The 16762-nt window shown below is 55.8% G+C and overlaps 1 protein-coding gene across 4 annotated transcripts in view; it reads left to right on the forward strand.

Moving 5' to 3' along the window:
• Positions 1-16762, forward strand: part of PTPRF (protein tyrosine phosphatase receptor type F) — a 78713-nt gene that overhangs the window by 37301 nt on the left and 24650 nt on the right. For all 4 annotated transcript variants that reach the window (XM_058680033.1, XM_058680041.1, XM_058680037.1 and 1 more), the window contains exons 6-7: positions 5258-5368; positions 13957-14226. In XM_058680033.1, the coding sequence (XP_058536016.1) occupies positions 5258-5368; positions 13957-14226 (381 nt within the window). The remainder of the gene's footprint in view (positions 1-5257; positions 5369-13956; positions 14227-16762) is intronic.

Below are 16762 nucleotides of genomic sequence, written 5' to 3' on the forward strand. Positions count from 1 at the left end.
AACCAGGACTCAAACCCATATGGAGTGCTCACCTTGCCACAGTGTCTGACCAGACCTGAGCAGTTGAGCAAGAAATAGACAATAGGCCTCCACAGTATGTGCCAGCCCCTATGTGGACCCTGCTGCACAGCCCTTTCCCTTTTTTATTATTAAAAACTTTTTTTAGATTTGCTTTATTTATTTTACAAGGTCAGATATACAGAGAGGAGGAGAGACAGAGGAATATCTTCGTCTGCTGCTTTCAATCCCCAAGTGGTCACAATGACTGGAGCTGAGCCAATCCAAAGACAGGAACTTCTTCCGGGTCCCCCACGTGGGTACAGGGTCTCAAGGCCCCAGGCCATCTTTGACTACTTTCCCAGGCCACAGACAGGGAGCTGGATGGGAAGAAAGGCTGCTAGGACACAAACCAGCACCAATATGGGATCCTGGAGTGTGCAAGGCAAGGACTTTAGCCACTAGGTTACCACACTGGGCCCACAATTTATTTTTTATTGGAAAGGCAGATTTACAGAGAGAAGAAGAGGCAGAGAAAGCTCTTCCTTCAGCTGGTTCATTCCCCAAATGACCACAACAGTCAGAGTTGAATTGTCTGAAGCCAGGAGCTTCTTCTAGGTCTGCCGTGTGGATGCAGGGTCACAAGGCTTTTAGCCATTCTCCACTGCCTTCCTGGACCATAAGCAGGGAGCTGGATGGGAAGTGGAACAGTTGGGGTATGAACCATAATGCATGTGCGATACCACTTGGCAATGGAGGATTAGCCTGTTGAGCCAATATACTGGCCCCCCCTGTCCTTTTGCTTGTCACGGCCACAACCTCTGGAGCTTTTGAACCTGAGCCCTACTGGGGGCCCCAGAGTCATGGCCACACTTGAAGAAAACGCAGACTTAGTCACAAGCAGACCGATCTTTGAGTGGGACTCAGAGCCACCCCTGGGTGCTAAAAAGAGCTCTTGACCTCGACAGTTTCCAGGATCTTCATGCTCCCACTTATGGCCTGGGTGTGCAAGGCATGCTTGTTCTACACGGTGAAGGCTGCCGACTTGAGAGGGCCAGAGGTGTGTGTGTGGCAGAACCGAGGCTGCCTGGAGTTGTGGGTGCCTTGTCGGGCTGGTTCCCCCGGCAGGCCCTGGCCTGGTACAGAGGTATAGGTCAATGGCTGTCAGCTCCGAGGTGTCAGGATCCTCTGCAAACTTCAGAGAACTTGCCATGAATGAGTTCTACCTATTACTCTTGGCCGTCTTAGACGGTGAGACGGCAGAGTTTTTAATATTTGCTAATCTGCTTTAACATAAGTTTTTAAAACCCATTACGTGTTCACATCAATAACATTTTTAAGTGAAAATTATATTTTCTGAAAAAGAAACTGTGCCGTGAGAACGTTGTTTTACAAATCTCTTTAATTTGGGGTTTAGTAGGAGGCAGCTAGATTCTCATTATCGGTGTTTGGCCCATTACGATGCCATGCGTCACATGTCCCCAGGGAAGCTGTGGTGTGTGCATGAGAGCATGTGGATAAGGCACGTCATTTTCGTAGTTCCGTGACAATAGTGTGGACCTTATGGATGGCCCTAGGACCATGCTAGAACAATTGCTGATGATTCCTCCCCAATGCCCCTCACTTACACCCACCTCATCCCCTTCCCCAGCCTCCATGTCTGCACTAGGGAGGCCGGAAGCTGAACAGGTCTGATCGGATCCATGTCCCAGTTTCAGGCAAAGTGCCTGATGCTTCTTAGCCTCTGTGTATGCAGAGCCGGTGCGTTCCCCTGGGTGGGTATTACAGAGCTGGGTGGTGCTCGACTCTCTGCACACTCTTCCTCAGCGGAGAACATAGCACGGCTAGGGAGAGAGGACTGCACCCAGTACATCCACAGGTGCTTCGCCCCCTCTGGAGGAGGAGTGGCCCAAGCCTCGCAGGAGGCTCGTGTCAGGAGGGAAGCCAACCAGACCCTTGGGGTGGGCCTGGCCTTGAGGCTGCTGATTCCCAGACAGGCAGGCATCCACCCCTGCCAGACAGCTGTGGGAGGCTCAGTGGTTATTGCACCCTTGGTGTAGTAAGTGGGTTTTACCAAGTCCTGCTGTCTCCCCTGCCCAATGAACCACTGACGGGGCCAGGGTGTTTGTTGGTAGGAGCCCTAGTCCGAGCCCTCCTCAGTAGCCCCATCTCCTGTCTGCTTAGATACACTGGTTTTGTTGGTAAGTGCTTTGCTTTGAAATCTTACTGTGGGGTTTGGGAGATCCCTCCATGGGGGGAGGGGTTACTATTCCGTTTCTTCACATTTCCTCTCCATTGACCCTAGCCAGTGGCATCTACAGGAAGCCTGGCCCACTCCTGATCCTGCTCAGCAGAGCCTATGAGCTGGGGTGCTCGGCCCACATGTTGCCGCATCGGCCAGGCCCAGGCCTTGGTCTTTGTGGATGGCAGTTCCTCTCTCGTGTTTGGTTTTATCTGACTCTCCTTCCTCTGTACTAATGCTTCTCTCTGATCTTATTTGCGTTCGTATTACCTCACCAGGTGGTTCACCAATCAGAGGTAAGAATGCTGTCCGTGCATCTCGCCACGCCACGCCACTGCCGTCACCTCCACTCCATCCCGTCCAGTCCGTCACCTCCCCATCCCCATCCCGACCATCTCCAGCTCTGGCCCTCCCTGACAACCACTGGCCACCACACACATCCACTCTCGGCCATTCCCTCCTGTGGACTCATCCATTGCCAGTCTGAATTGTGGAGACCCGTTGAACCCTGCCCTGGAGGGCAAACCCTGCTGCCCCAACCCTCCCGGCTGGCCCCACACAAAGGATCCTGTGGGCCCCAGTGGAGCAGCCCCCTGTCCCAGGCAGGCCGGAGATGGAGACACTTCCTGTGAGGTTGGGAGCTGGACCCAGTCTTAACTCTCCCTTTTTTTCCAAGGGACCTCAGTTATGGCTTGACTTCTTTGAAAGGTCCTCCCTTCAATCCCTCAGTCCAACAGGGACAAGGGTAGTGTTCCCTTAGGCCTTACCTGCAAATGCTGGGAGATAAACAGGTTCCTCCCACATGAGCTATCACATATAGGCAGGGTCCAGTGACCTAGCGGTAAAAGCATATGCTAGACTCAGAAAACCCCAGGTTCAAGTTTAACTTTCCACTGTGTGACCTTCAAAACCTCCAAAGTCTGTTTCCCCAGCTCAAGTTGACAGTGAGGCCATCTGACCACCAGGGAGAGAGGACCTGTGTCTGCACACCCAGACCCTTGGGTCAGGGCCATGAGGGTCTGAGAACAGAAGCTGGGGCTGAGGGCAACAGCTGCTTCCCTGTGGAGCGTTTTGTCCACTGCCGCATCCCTCAACACCCCACACACCATACAACAGATGCTGACACTTTTCCATGCCTATTCCTGGGTCCTGGTGCTGGTACCAGATTTGGGGATTTCTGTGTGCATATTGGCAAAGATCTGTGGTGGGTCCCCTGACCGCATATAGGCTCCTGTCCCCAGGGGCTCCTGCCTTCCATGGGCTGGCACCTCCCCATGCCTCACTCTCCGTTCCCAGCCGCGGTACCTACCCCTTTGCCTATGGCCATCACTTTGGCAGCCTCCACTAGCCTTGGGCCTGTGTCCCTGCTGGTTGAATATACATCGTTTTTTAATTTTTTTTTGTCAGATTTATTTAGATATTTTTCTTTGAAAGGCAGAGTGACAGATAGGGGGACACAGAGAGCTCTTCCATCTGCTAGTTCACTCCCCAAGTGGCCACTTGGCCATGTCAAAGCCAGAAACTTCACACAGGTCTCCCAAGAGGGTAGCAAGGGCCTAGGTACTTGGGCTATCTTCTGCTGCTTTCCAGTACATTAGCCCCTAGGGAGCTAAGTCAGAAGTGGAATAGCCAGGACTCGAACTGGTGTCTATATGGGATGTGGGCAGCGGCTTAACCTGTCATGCCACAGTGATGGCCCCAAATGAACATTCTCTGTAGCAGCGTCCCTCCGTCCCATAAACTTGGCCAGAGCCTCAAAGGCAGTTCTTCTACCTGGCTACCTTTTGCCCCACCACTGACTCCCAGCCCCTAGGAGTTCCTAGCCCCTCCTGCTGTCCTGAGTGTAGATGCTGGAAGAGGAGCATCAGGTTGGACCTGGAGTGTTTTCCTTGGCCTGGGCTATAGGGCTTGGCTTGAATCATTCCCTGTGGTTCCTGTCCAGTCAGGTGTGGCCAGGCAGGTTCTGTCTGTCCTGTGTGAGTGTGACTCAGTCCGCCACCTTTGGGAGGGGACTGTTAGGGGCTCCCTAGCACTATATGCAGGAGGTGGCTGTGTCAGACTGTGTCAGACTGTGTCCTGTGGGGATTATTTAACTGTCCATTGGCCTGTCTTGTGTGGCTGTGATTGTCTGTCGACTCGTTCCAGGGAGGGGCATGGGGCCTGTGCCTAGGTAGTTCCTGTCACAGACGGCTTGCCCAGTGCTTTCATAGCAGTTCTTCGTGTGTTTAGGGCTGAGGCTGAGGCTAGCCAAATCAGCGGAGTGAATTCACCCCAGGTGCCGCCGTGGGCTTCCAGACCTGGCCCTACAGCACTGGCTGCAAGCCCAAGGTGCTCCTTCCTCTGTGAGGGTCCTTTCCAGCTGCCCCTCCACTCCTGGCTCCTGTCTGTCCGGCTGCGGCCAGAGCAGCCCCTCAGGGCTCTGGCCCGGGTGGGAGCTACAGCCTCCATTAGCCTCCTGAATTATGCAGGAGCGTGGTGGGTCGAAGCACTTTAGCAGGAGCAGGCTGAAGAGAGGAGCCGGAATGGGTGGGGCCAGCAGGGTGGGGATGGTGGGGGAAGGGAGACTTGGGCCCAGGAATAGAGAGGCTGCAGGGCACCAGGCCCGTGGGCCAGCCCTCTCCTCCCTGCTGGGGTGGGGGGCAGCAGGTGCTCAGGCCCTCACCCCACACCTTGCTCCAAGGTGCCGGGTGGCTGTAGGGCTGGCAGCACCCGTGGATATGCTCACCGGCAAACATGCTGTAGGACTGACTGGCAGGAGCATGGCAGTCATGCAGTGTAGTTCAAAGCCTGGTGGGCCTGTGGGGTGGGGTGGGACTGCACTCCCTAGTGCAGCCCTTGGTTCTAGCCAAGACCCCACTTGCCCTGTACCTCCTACCCCACAGAGACTGCTGCTCAGAAGCCTGTGTGAGCTGCAGTTCATGGTCAGCACAGTCACAGGTGCTCCTGGGAGCCTTTCCTGCATTCCAGGCTATCCTTGACACTGGCCGTGTGTGACCTCTTTCTCTTATGTCCCCACAGGTGCCTTGCAGATTGAGAGTAGTGAGGAGTCAGACCAAGGCAAGTACGAGTGTGTGGCGACCAACTCAGCGGGCACACGCTACTCGGCCCCTGCAAACCTGTATGTGCGAGGTAAGGACACAGTGGAGCCCGGCCTCCATCCCCATGGAGCTGGGCTGCACCTGCTGGGCTCGCCATGGGAGCTCTTGGTGCAGACATGCAGGGGCCCACTGTGGACCCACTCTCTACTGCTTCCGGTCTCTTCTCTGCAGCATTTCCCACTGGGTGGACTCCTAACGTCTGCCACTGCTTGCCTTTCTTTCTTGCAGGCCCTTGGGGAAACAGCCACTCTTGGGAGCACTTGCATCTCTTGCAGGTCCTGCCACATGAGCCCTTAGCCCTGTGGGAGTCTAGAGGCTTCTCCAGCAGACTTGATGCAGTGTGTGTGTGTGTGTGTGTGTGTGTGTGTACGTGTACGTACACGTTTGACTTTGCCTTCCTCCAGTATGTCTTGCCTTCTCTGGTAGAGGAGGCTCCAAACCTGGTCTGGCCCCATGAGACAATGAGGCTCCTGGCAGAGACCACTGGAGCCTTCCCTCTTTCCGGATCTGCCTGCAGCCTTCCTTTAAGGGCCCATTGTGAACCTCCATGCAGGGATCACATGAGGCAGTGATGAGAATCTTGCCTTGGAGGAGCCCTCACTCTGTTCCTCCCTGAGTCCAGCAGAGAGGGCCTGGGGACTATGCTGTGGTATCTCATCTCTGCTCAGCCCAAAAGTATCAGTGTGGCCACATAGCCCCTTGCTGAGAGCATGCAGTGGCCCCCTCCCTGCGCCCTCCTCTCACTTAGCCCTCCCACCCAGATGCATATCATTATAAGTTAAACCATCTCTTCTCTGGGGATTTGTGCCGGAACAGGAAGTAGCTTCCTTGTGCCAGTGATTTCATCACATTAAGTGTGCCTGCTGTAGCTTCATGAGGGGGTGTCCTCTGACCATCTCCCCAGCACATGTGGCTGGGAGGACTGTGATAGCAGGCCTGGCCCCATCCTCCAGGATCATTTGGGCAGACGTACGCTCTCAGATGGGGCAGAGGGAGGCTTTTGTTGGGGGCTGCTGAGTGTCAGTTGCAGGCTGCCCTGGACGAGGACACAGGGGCACCCTGTGCAAGAGCCAGGGAGCTCAGGGAAGCTGGCAATGATGCGTGTGGCATGCCTCATAGGAGTAGAAGAGGTGGGACGGGAAGCCCCCTAGGGGTGGGGTTCCTCTTTTCCACTTTGCCCAGGCCTTTCCTTCATCCACAGCTTCTGGAAAGGAAGGCCAGGAACCTCCCACATGGCCAGGAGAGCTCCTGCTGTTGTAGCCTTGTAGACAGGGGAGCGTTTATTGGCACATGGGCTGATTAGGCCCCCCGAGGAAGGAGCCACTGGGTGTCCCATGAAATCTGCCCCTGCCCACTCAGACCCTCACAGATGCCAGGTGATCAAGAATGTGGAGGGCCCAGTCCCTCAGCGAAGAAGTCCTTGTGTGCCTTCGACTACCCCAGGGCAGGGACAAGCCCCTGGAGACCCCCTAGCAGGCTATGTGGTCATGGGGCACAGGTGATAGGGCAGAGCCACAGGAGGCACTGTTGAGGCAGGAGAAGACGGGTGTGGAGCAGCCTGGGCGTAGAGCAGTGGGTCTCCCTGGGAGTGAGGCAAGCTCAGCCACTCGGCCAGTGGCTGGGGTTGCTAAGCAGGGATGTTTTCTCCAACCCCCTGGACAGCCCATATCTGTGGAGCACTGGGGTCCACACACAATGGGCTCCAGCAACCCCAGCTAGCTTCTGCCATAGCCCAGGTCTTTCCCCACTCCAGGTCTTGAATCTGCCTTGTCGGCGCCACTCCCACACACTTTTTGGCAAAGAACTGGGTTTCTTTGGTTTCGGTTTCCCCTGCCAGGGGCTCTAAACCTGCCAGCCTGGCTTTTGGTGTTTCTCTCTCTCTCTCTGTCTCTCTCTCTGACACACACACACACACAGAGTACTGTGGCCCTGATGCTAAGGACCAGTGTCTGCTGCCTGTCCAGGCCCCATCCGAGCCTGTGTCCACATGCCTACCACCACCCCCACTGTGCAGCCTATTCTGGCGTCCAGCATGACCCTACTGGCCTAGTGGGGCCCCCTCACCTCTCATAAGCTCTACTCCCTGGGGACTTGAGCCCCCACCTCTCATTCCCACCTCTCCTGGTAGAGCTCCCAGCTGCCCCCAGCAGTGCTCAGGGGCTTTCAACCTCAGCTTCTTCAGTGGGAGAGGGGAAAAGCCTGGGTCGGAGTCGAGCAAGCTGGCAACTCCATGTCCTGAACCTGCTCGTGGGGCCCCAGCTGTGGAGTTACCACTCATGCTGAGCTGTGCCCCCTTTACCTCCCAGCAGAGATCCTTGGAAGCTTCCTTTGGCCCCCAGCGGTCATAGGCCTCTGTTGGGCCCTAGCTAGGTCTGGGCCCACACCTTGGGCTCTGGGCCCATGTGGACTTCAGCCCTGATTTTTCTCAACCTGTGTCCTGTGTTACCATTTTGAGCTGAATAGCTCTTGGTCGGGGGAATGTACGAGGTGGGGAGCTGTCCTGTGCATCAATAAGGTGCCTCATAGCTTCCCTGACCCGCTCGATGCCAGGAGTGCCTCCTACCCTTCCACCATAAGAAACCAAAACTATCTCTGGTCATTGGGGGGACAGCGCCCCACTTGTGAGTTACTCTTTTCCATCTGCATCCGAAGCTTCATCTCCCCATGACTGGCTTCAGTGTCTGTACCCACCTGGGCTCTCAGGGTGCTCACCACCTCTCTTAGGCCCTGTGGCTGCCGCCTGCACTGGAACAGTACATTAAGGTGCCCAGCATGGTGCCAGGTACACCGGAAGCACTGGGTCACCTGGAGCCTCAGCAGTCGAGGCAGCACTTGCTGCAGGAGACACATCACTTCCGACTTTGTTCACAGTTGCCGCAGCTCCGCCCACTGTCCAGCAGGCCCGGGCACGCTGGTTAGATCAGCCTCTCTCCATTGACTCCCTCCCTGAGTGACTCATTTTCTCCTTGCATCCACAGCGTCTCTCTCTGCAGCAGCTCTCAGGGCATACAGCTGCCAGGACCGGGGCAGAACCCCACCCTCCACCAGAGCCCTGCCTACCTGCGCCAGGGTGGCCAGCCTGCCTCTGTTCTCTGCAGGGACCTTGCTGTTGGGCCATGTCTGACTCACACAGAAAGGAGGGAAAGTGACATCTCCCACCTCTTTCCCCTACAGGCACCCAGATGGTCCCCTCCCACTGGGGGCTATGTATTTTGGCTTCATTGAGGAGATGGCAGGGGTCCAGCGGCTCCTGTGCTCCATTGGGTGTGTGGGCTGGGTGGGCCCTAACCCCAGAGCTGAGTTAACGGATCTGACTGAGCCATGGGACTTGCGTGAAGCACAGGGGCCACCTGCACCCCACCTCTGCCCCTCCTGGTTCCACCCTTGCTGCCTGCTCACGGGGCCCCAGCCCTGTCTACCGTGTCCTCCATGAGTCCTGAGTCTTCTGTGAGCGGTGTGGTCCGTGTGCACGTGCGTGTGCAAGGGGGCACCAGAGTCTCGTCTCGTCTCCGTGTTGTGTGGGCAGATGAAGGTGGCCTGTTTTTACTCTCTCTGTGTTTCTCCTTGTCTTTTTTTTATTCCTTCCTCATCCTCATCGCACTCTGCCATCAACCCAAACTCTCATCTCTCAGATCAGCGAGAAGGTTGGTCGTTTTCACTTCTTATCCATCTACAGCCCGCCGCCCGCCCACCGGGTGGCCTGTCAGTAGGGACCAGCAGGCTCAGTCAGCTCCCTCAGGCCATTCTGGCCTTGCCTGCTCCCCACCAGTGGGCCCCAGTTCCTTGCTGTTTGGGCTGGCAGGCAGGCAGGACCAGGGGTGGGTAGGCCTAACCCTGTCCTGCATGTCGACTGCTTGGAGAACCCTGAGGTGCCTGTGTCTGCATGTCTCCTTCACTGGGCTCCTCTGCGGGGGGTGGTGGGGTGGAGGGGTGGGCAGGCATGGCGCATGGCACGTGACTGCACCTCTTCCTTGTGCACAGGCCAGGCCAGCTCTCGGTTCCAGGGAAGTCAAGAGTAGCTGTGGGAAGTGTGATCTGAGCGCAGGGTGAGCTCTGTGGCCCCTGCTCATCCTGAGGCTACAGGGCTCCAGGTGCAGCCAAAACAACTGTCTGCCGCTAGAGATAAGAGCAGGGGTGACTCTCAAAGGGCTGTGCCCTCCAGGTCCTGCTACCCAGGACAGCAGTCCCCCTGAGGTGCCCTGAGATCCTTAGAGGCCCAGCCTGGAGCAGCCCTGGGCTGCCTCGAGGGCGTGTAGTGTCTGTGACCAGTCAGGGGCACTGAGGAAGTCTCCCAGCCAGATCCAAATTAAGATCCTCCCACTTGCCCCAAGTCCAGCTCCTTCCACCCCCGACCCCAGCTGCCCAGACCAGCCTGCTGTGGCTTTGGGAGGGTGAGTAGGTGATGTCCCAGGATTAGCGACTGGGTGGCATTCAGCTGCCGCTCAGCAAGGCCCCTGAAGGGGCACAGGACTGGCACCTAGCCCAGCCAGCTGTTTCAGGGTCCTAAAAACCCTCAAGCCCATTCCAGAGTGGTCTCTGGGGCGTGGATTATGGCTCCACCCTTGAAGCCAGACCCCTCTTTGCCCAGTGCTGGGGCTGGTAGCAGGGCCTGGTGATCAACCGGGGGTCAGATGGTACTGAGGGCAGAAGATGGTCCTCTAGGCTCTGGGCCCTGGACCCTGGGTGATTCAGGTCAGACATATAGGACCGGCTGTCTGCAGAAGCGAGACCCTGAGCTCTCAGTTCCGGCAGAAACAGCAGCAGCAGCAGCAGCATCCTAGCTTGAGTTTCCTATGCGAAGGAGAAAGGGCCAGGCACGTGGAGGGCTGCAGCATGAGCTCAGGTGGCAGCCACGAGCATCCGTCCACACACGTTCCCCGCTTGGGGCCATTTCGGTTACACCATTTCGCTGACCGTGCGGATCTGCCAGGACACTCAGAAAGCAGCGGAGACGGCCCAACCCGCGGTGCTGCCCCCACCACCTTCCCCAGCCTCTTGACCTCCTTGTACCCGCCCTACCCCCCTACCCCATGCCCCTCCCTGTGGTCCCACCAAACATAAGCACATGCACAAATATTTAACAGGAAGGTAGAAATGAGTTTCTAAATATTCCAGGGGGATTTGCCGGGCTGGTAATTTGTTTGGCGCTGATAATTGCATCTTACATTTTTCCAGCTTTACTTAAAACTGTGTGCTGGGTGCGCCGGCATTTAATTACTGCTCTGCGGCAGCCACAAGGTTATTTATTAAAGAGTTATTTTATCTTGATACAGTGGATCCTGCCCCTTCTCCCGTCCTTAATGTTGTGTTATTTTCATCAGAGAAATTTCCGAGAGTGAATGCAGATTGCGGGGCCGCCTCCCCCTGCGATTAGGCTGTCAGTCTTCTGAATGCTGCTGCCTCTGGGCGCCGCACCGCCCTATTATAGGGGGTTGTCAGCGCAAATAATTAGACTCAGAAGTTACAGTTGAAATATAATCCAGAAATGGCAGGGCCCTGTTTGGGAAATTGTCTATAAAATGTCAGTGCTGGGATGCACGGAGAACGGTAATAGCCCGCCGTTGCCAGAGCCCGAAACCAGACCTTGAGTGCATCTTCCCAGCTCAGGTTTCTCCTTCCCTGCTGTCAGCTTCTGCTGAGTAGCTTGAGTCCATCTGTAAGCCTCATGGCCCTGACGCTGGGCAGTGGTGGGGCTATAACAGGGAGGTCTCTGTCAGCCGCCCCTGGCTTCTTGGCACTGAGTGCCCACCTAGGCAGACCCAAGATGCCCCCATGAGTTGTTGCTTACCTCCCTTTGAGCCCCACAGGCACACCGAGACCACCTAAATCCACAGGAGCAGGAACCAAGCTGCAGGTAGAGTGCAGGTACTCAGGATGAGCCAGAGGGTCAGACTCAGCTCTGCCACCTGCATCCAGGAAGGGAGAAAGCAAAGCAAAGCTATTCTTACTGTTGGTTCCTGTGAGACTCCCCACTTCTGACAGTGGCAGGGGGGTCCCAGGGGGCTGTTGTAACCTCCAGGGCCCATGGTGAGACGGGCATTTTCGTCTCAAGACTCTATCCTCCAGGGACTCTTTAGGGGTAGAGCACAGTCAAGTATGAGTTGCTGAGTCGGAGTCCCATGTTTACTGATCATGAATATTACAATTTCTTCTGCTGGAGCTCTTAGATTCTGGCAGAAGGGGACTTGATTAGGCCCCAAGATTGTGCCACTGGGGTCAAGTTTGCAGCCATGAGCTTTCTGCTGGCACCAGCTATCAAAGTCCCCATCTTCGTGCCAACTGGAATACCATCTCCTGCCAGCCTTGGCTGACCCCACGGCTTCTCCTGGAGCCTTCTTTTCTGGTCTCTTTTCAGCCCTGTCAGGGATCAGTAGGGGCATGAGGCTGGCACCACACAAACCCACCACTACTGTGTATAGATTTGACCATGGCAGGGGAAGTGTCAGACTTAAATCTGTTCTCTTATCTGGCTTGGCGGGGTAGAGCACCTATGGCACGGAAACCTGTACCAAGAGACTCGGTGAGCTGAAGTTGCTTCTTTCCCCCACCTTGCAGGCCTTGGGGCACACGGACCTGCCGCCTGGAACCCCTGTCTCCTGTCGGCCCAGCTCTGGAGCCCAGGCAGTGCCCACAACCACCAGACTGGCGACAGTCCTGTTTGCCTCCTGGCCTTACCTTGGGCCATGTGGGCTGAGGCCTCAAAGGGGACTCTGTTGCTATGGAGTGGCTGCCAGCTGTGCCCCCAGGATCCCCCTGTTCTGTGGCAGGGAACCCTGTGTCTTTGACTTGCTGTCTTCAGTGTACATGCTGGCACCAGGACAGATGGCAGAAAGTCACTTACACCAGCATGAGCAAAGCAAGGAGTTGCTTGGGTTACAGACATGGACAGGATGGGGCAGGGCTGTGTCTGTGGCTCTGACCAGCTGGATCAGGCCTTTGTCTCTGTCTCTTGCCTCTACTCTCCTGGGGGACTTCTTGGGCCTCTCCCCCCCCAGCTACTCTCTTGGGGACAGAGTGGCTGTTTCTCATTGGCCAGGCTGGTGTCACTCGCCCAATGTACCTAAGACTGGGAACTCTGGAGCTGACACCTATGAAGAAAATGAGGGATCCAGTTGAGCAGAGGCAGACACCGAATGTCCACGAAATGCCCTGGGCACTCAGGGTCAACCTGTGGGTTCGGGGAGCTCCCTGCCAGGAGCTTGGGCCTCTCTGGAGGACTCCGAGCAGGCAGACTGGGGAAGCAGTCACGGACTGAAGTGAGGAGTTGTTGGGGAGCCACGCCAGGCGAGGCTAGGTGGAAGTAGAGCCAGTTAATGCGGATGGAGGAGACCACAAGATGGGACCACCCTTGAAGAATCTGGTACAGCGACCCAGGGAAAGATGGCAGCAGTTGCCTGTGCATTTAGAGAAAGAAGTGGGCTTCAAAGGTATTTTAGGAAACATCACTGACCTGGTGGCTTGCTGAGTGTCAGCATACCGTACCACCATTTTGACTTCCGTGTAGTGAAATCACAAGTCGGACCACATGGTCTCTGCAGTTAACTGATTCTGTCACGGGGCCTGGTGCAAGGGCTCATTATGTGGTGCCACAGGTCCTTTGCATGCCTGGGCTGCCTGGCCAGGGTCCTCCGAGAACAGTGCTCTCAGGGGTACCCTGGGGGTGCTTGGTCTTCTCTGCCTGCCTTCCCTGGGCCTATGTGTGAGGGTGCCCATGCTGGACACACCCTTGCCTCTGCCCACCAGCTGCATGCCCCAACTGCATGCCGAGCATGCCTGCTTGTGGCCAGGTCTTCCCTGCGGTCCCTCCCTCTGCATGCTCCGAATGTCTGGGCCAATCCTGCAACTTGAGGGTGGGGGGGGTGATTCCAGGCTGCACCCTGGACCAAGAAGCTCAGCCCAGCTTTTGGTTGGGGCAAGTCCAAGGCTGGAGAGTGGCGGCCAGGCTCAGCCCCCCTCCCCCTGGAGACCCTGAATCATTGGTGCTGAACACCGTCTGTTCGGCACACTCATCATGTTACTGCCATCATCATGCCCATCCTGCCCACGGACCATGTCCCTGGCTGCCCTAATCCCTTGCCTTTGCCCAGCCCTCCTGGAGGGCTAGTCCTCAGGTCTTGGGCTGTGCTTTGAGCATGGCCAAGGCCCTGGCAGGTGGCCATGCCGCTTGCACCTTTTCTTCCTCCTTGGCCCACAGCCTGGAAGTGGAGGCAGTTTCTCCAGAGCAGGTGTTTTGTCCCAGCCACGCTCTGGGGACTGTCACGCTAGGGAGCCTGGGTCATTCCTTGCTGCTCTGGCCAGTGTTGCTCTGAGCTGCCTGGGAGGGGTGTGAGTACACAGGGAGAGGCACTAGAGGACAACCTGGGCCTCAGTTTGCCAGGATGTAAAATGGGAGCTTGGTCGCCAGAGCTCTTTTTGGGTGAGATGTGTCCCACAGGGTCCCTGAGGGTGGGGACCACATCCAGACAGAAAGGGGGCTGGGAGGTGGCGAGCTGGATTTGGGAATGCCATCCCTCCTGACTCTGAGTGTGGGTCTGGCTCTGGATGAGGGGCCCCCCCGCCCTTGCATCCACCCATATGTCCTGCCTGGCCTATGAGTGCCTCTCTTCCCTCCTCCCACAGTGCGGCGCGTGGCTCCTCGTTTCTCCATCCCTCCCAGCAGCCAGGAGGTGATGCCAGGTGGCAACGTAAACCTGACATGTGTCGCTGTGGGTGCACCCATGCCTTATGTGAAGTGGATGATGGGGGCCGAGGAGCTCACCAAAGAGGACGAGATGCCAATTGGCCGCAACGTGCTGGAGCTTAGCGGGGTCACACGCTCTGCCAACTACACATGTGTGGCCATCTCCTCGCTGGGCATGATTGAAGCCACGGCCCAGGTCACAGTGAAAGGTGAGTGTGACAGGCAGCTGCAGGGCCAGTGCTCTGTCTTGCTGCCAGGTAAGCCAACTGCCATGCAAGTCATCCTCCCCACCCTGGCTCCTGTCAATTGGTAGCAACCTTAAGGATGGCTGCGGACCTGTACAGAGCTCTCAGTGGCAGCCCGCATGCTGGCAAGCACAATTTCGTTGGCTTAGTCTTTGTGTGACTGTGGAAAAGAGTTGCCCATGCTTTTGTCATTGGACAAATAAGGGGCACAAGGCACCAAGAGGTGATACCATTTGCTCAGGGTCACACGGCAAATGACAGTACATAGATTTGAACTCCGGGTGGCCTGAATCCACAGCCACTTTGCAAACCATTATGTACAAGGGTGGTGCAGCACAATTGGAAGATAAGCTTATTTGAGTACAAAAAAAATCTGATATCCTGCATCTTTTTTAAAAGATTTATTTATTTTTATTACAGTCAGATATACAGAGAGAAGGAGAGGAGAGACAGAGAGGAAGATCTTCCGTCCGATGATTCACTCCCCAAGTGAGCCGCAACGGCCGGTACTACACCGATCCGAAGCCGGGAACCAGGAGCCTCTTCCAGGTCTCCCACGCGGGTGCAGGGTCCCAAAGCTTTGGGTCATCCTTGACTGCTCTCCCAGGCCACAAGCAGGGAGCTGGATGGGAAGTGGAGCTGCCGAGATTAGAACCAGCGTCCATATGGGATCCCGGCATGTTCAAGGCGAGGACTTTAGCCGCTAGGCCACGCCGCTGAACCCACATCCTGCATTTTTAATATCTATTTTCCCTGAATGTTTTGATAACCCCCTTATAGTTATGAGACCATTTCTTGAGTTTTGGTTTTTAAAGAAAATTATTAATGCAGCCTTAAAATTTTTATTTGTTAGCTGCCCAGATATCCCCAATGACTGGAGCTGAATAAGGCTGAAATAAGGTGCTGGAAATTCATGCCTGGCCTGACGTCTCCCATGTAGATGGCAGGAACCCAGTTACCCGAGCCATCCCAGAGCCTGTGTTAACAAGAAGCGAGAGTAAGGATCCAGAGCAGGGAGACAAACCCAGACTCTCTGATCCAGAACACAGACTTTTTAAAAAAAACAATTGTGATACAGCAGGTAAAGCTGCTGCCTACAGCACCAGCATCCCATATGGGTGCTGGTTCATGTCCCGGCTGTTCCATTTCTGATCCAACTAATGGCCTGGGAGAGCAGTAGAAGATGGCCTCAAGTGTTTGGACCCTTGCCACCCATGTGAGAAACCTGAATGAAGCTCTTAGCTCTGGCTTCCGCCTGCCTAGTGCTGGCCATTGTGGCCATCTGGGGACTGAGCAGATGGAAGCACTCTCTTAAAAAGATTTATTTATTTTGAAAGAGTTACAGAGAGATGAACAGGAAGAGAGAGATCTTCTATTCTCTTGTTCATTTCCCCAAATGATTACATTGGCCTGTGGCCCAAGGCAGGAGCTAGAAATCCTTCTGGAGCTCCCACGTGGTTGCAGATACCCAAGCACTTGGGCCATTACCTGCTACTTTCACAGGTACATTAGTAAGGACTTGAATCCAAAGTGGAGCAGCTGAGACTCAAATCAGTGATACTATAGACTGCCAGCATCACAGGGGGCAGCTTAACCCACCCTGCCACAGTGCTGGCCTGCAACACCAGCACCAGGACACAAGCATCTGAACTGGCATTTTTACCGTTGGACTGTGTGTCCCTCCTAAGACCCTCAATTTAACTGCCTCCAAACCAGAGAATGTAGGAATAGTAGCCTAGGGGGAAATAGGTTTTCCTCGGAGCCTTGGGAATAACCACACAGATGTGACATGGAAGTGACACCCATGGAGCAGGGTCCTTTCTGGTCTCCCTGCGCTTGGTGGGCAGTTTGAGTGCTGTTTTTAAGAGCAAGTAAATCATCATCTTGTCACTTCTCTTCAAGAAAGGGACAGAGTCTGCTCTAGGCCTTGCTGTGGTCTTCAGGCCCTGGCCTCCCGCCCTCAGTGGGCATGGGCCTCTAGATCACACACTGTTCTCTGTCCCTCACTCCTTGCCCAGCCTGCGCTGTGCTTGGCTGTATCTGCCGGTCCGGGTCTCAGCTCTGTGATGCTTGTTTTCCCTGAGTACCCACCTCATCCCAGGAGAGCCTTTGTGTGGTCTGGATCTCAGATTCTGCAGGTGCCAGCATCCTTGTTAGGGACTCACTGACCGATTGTCTCCCACTGCAAGCAGAAGGTCCCTGAACAGTGGTGGGGCATGGGCTCTGTGGCCTCAGGCACCTGCCACCAAGTGGACCCTCGGTCATCACCTGTGCAGCAATCATCTGTGGGCCCTGGCCTTCTCTCCCTTCAGCCTGAGCGAAGCCAGCCAACTCTGCAGGGCAGATTGCTTTTATGTTGGTGGGGGCATCATGTGGACTGATGTTAAGGCTCCAGGGAGCCCCAGAGGCGGGCCATACACCTGCCATGGCCTGGCCCCTATCTCCCACTCAGAGCCCTCACAGGTATTCTCAAGGCTGCAGGTGTTAGCTGTGCTTGGAT

The sequence above is a fragment of the Ochotona princeps genome, chromosome 2, assembly GCF_030435755.1.
Source record: "Ochotona princeps isolate mOchPri1 chromosome 2, mOchPri1.hap1, whole genome shotgun sequence".
NCBI classification, from domain to species: domain Eukaryota; kingdom Metazoa; phylum Chordata; class Mammalia; order Lagomorpha; family Ochotonidae; genus Ochotona; species Ochotona princeps.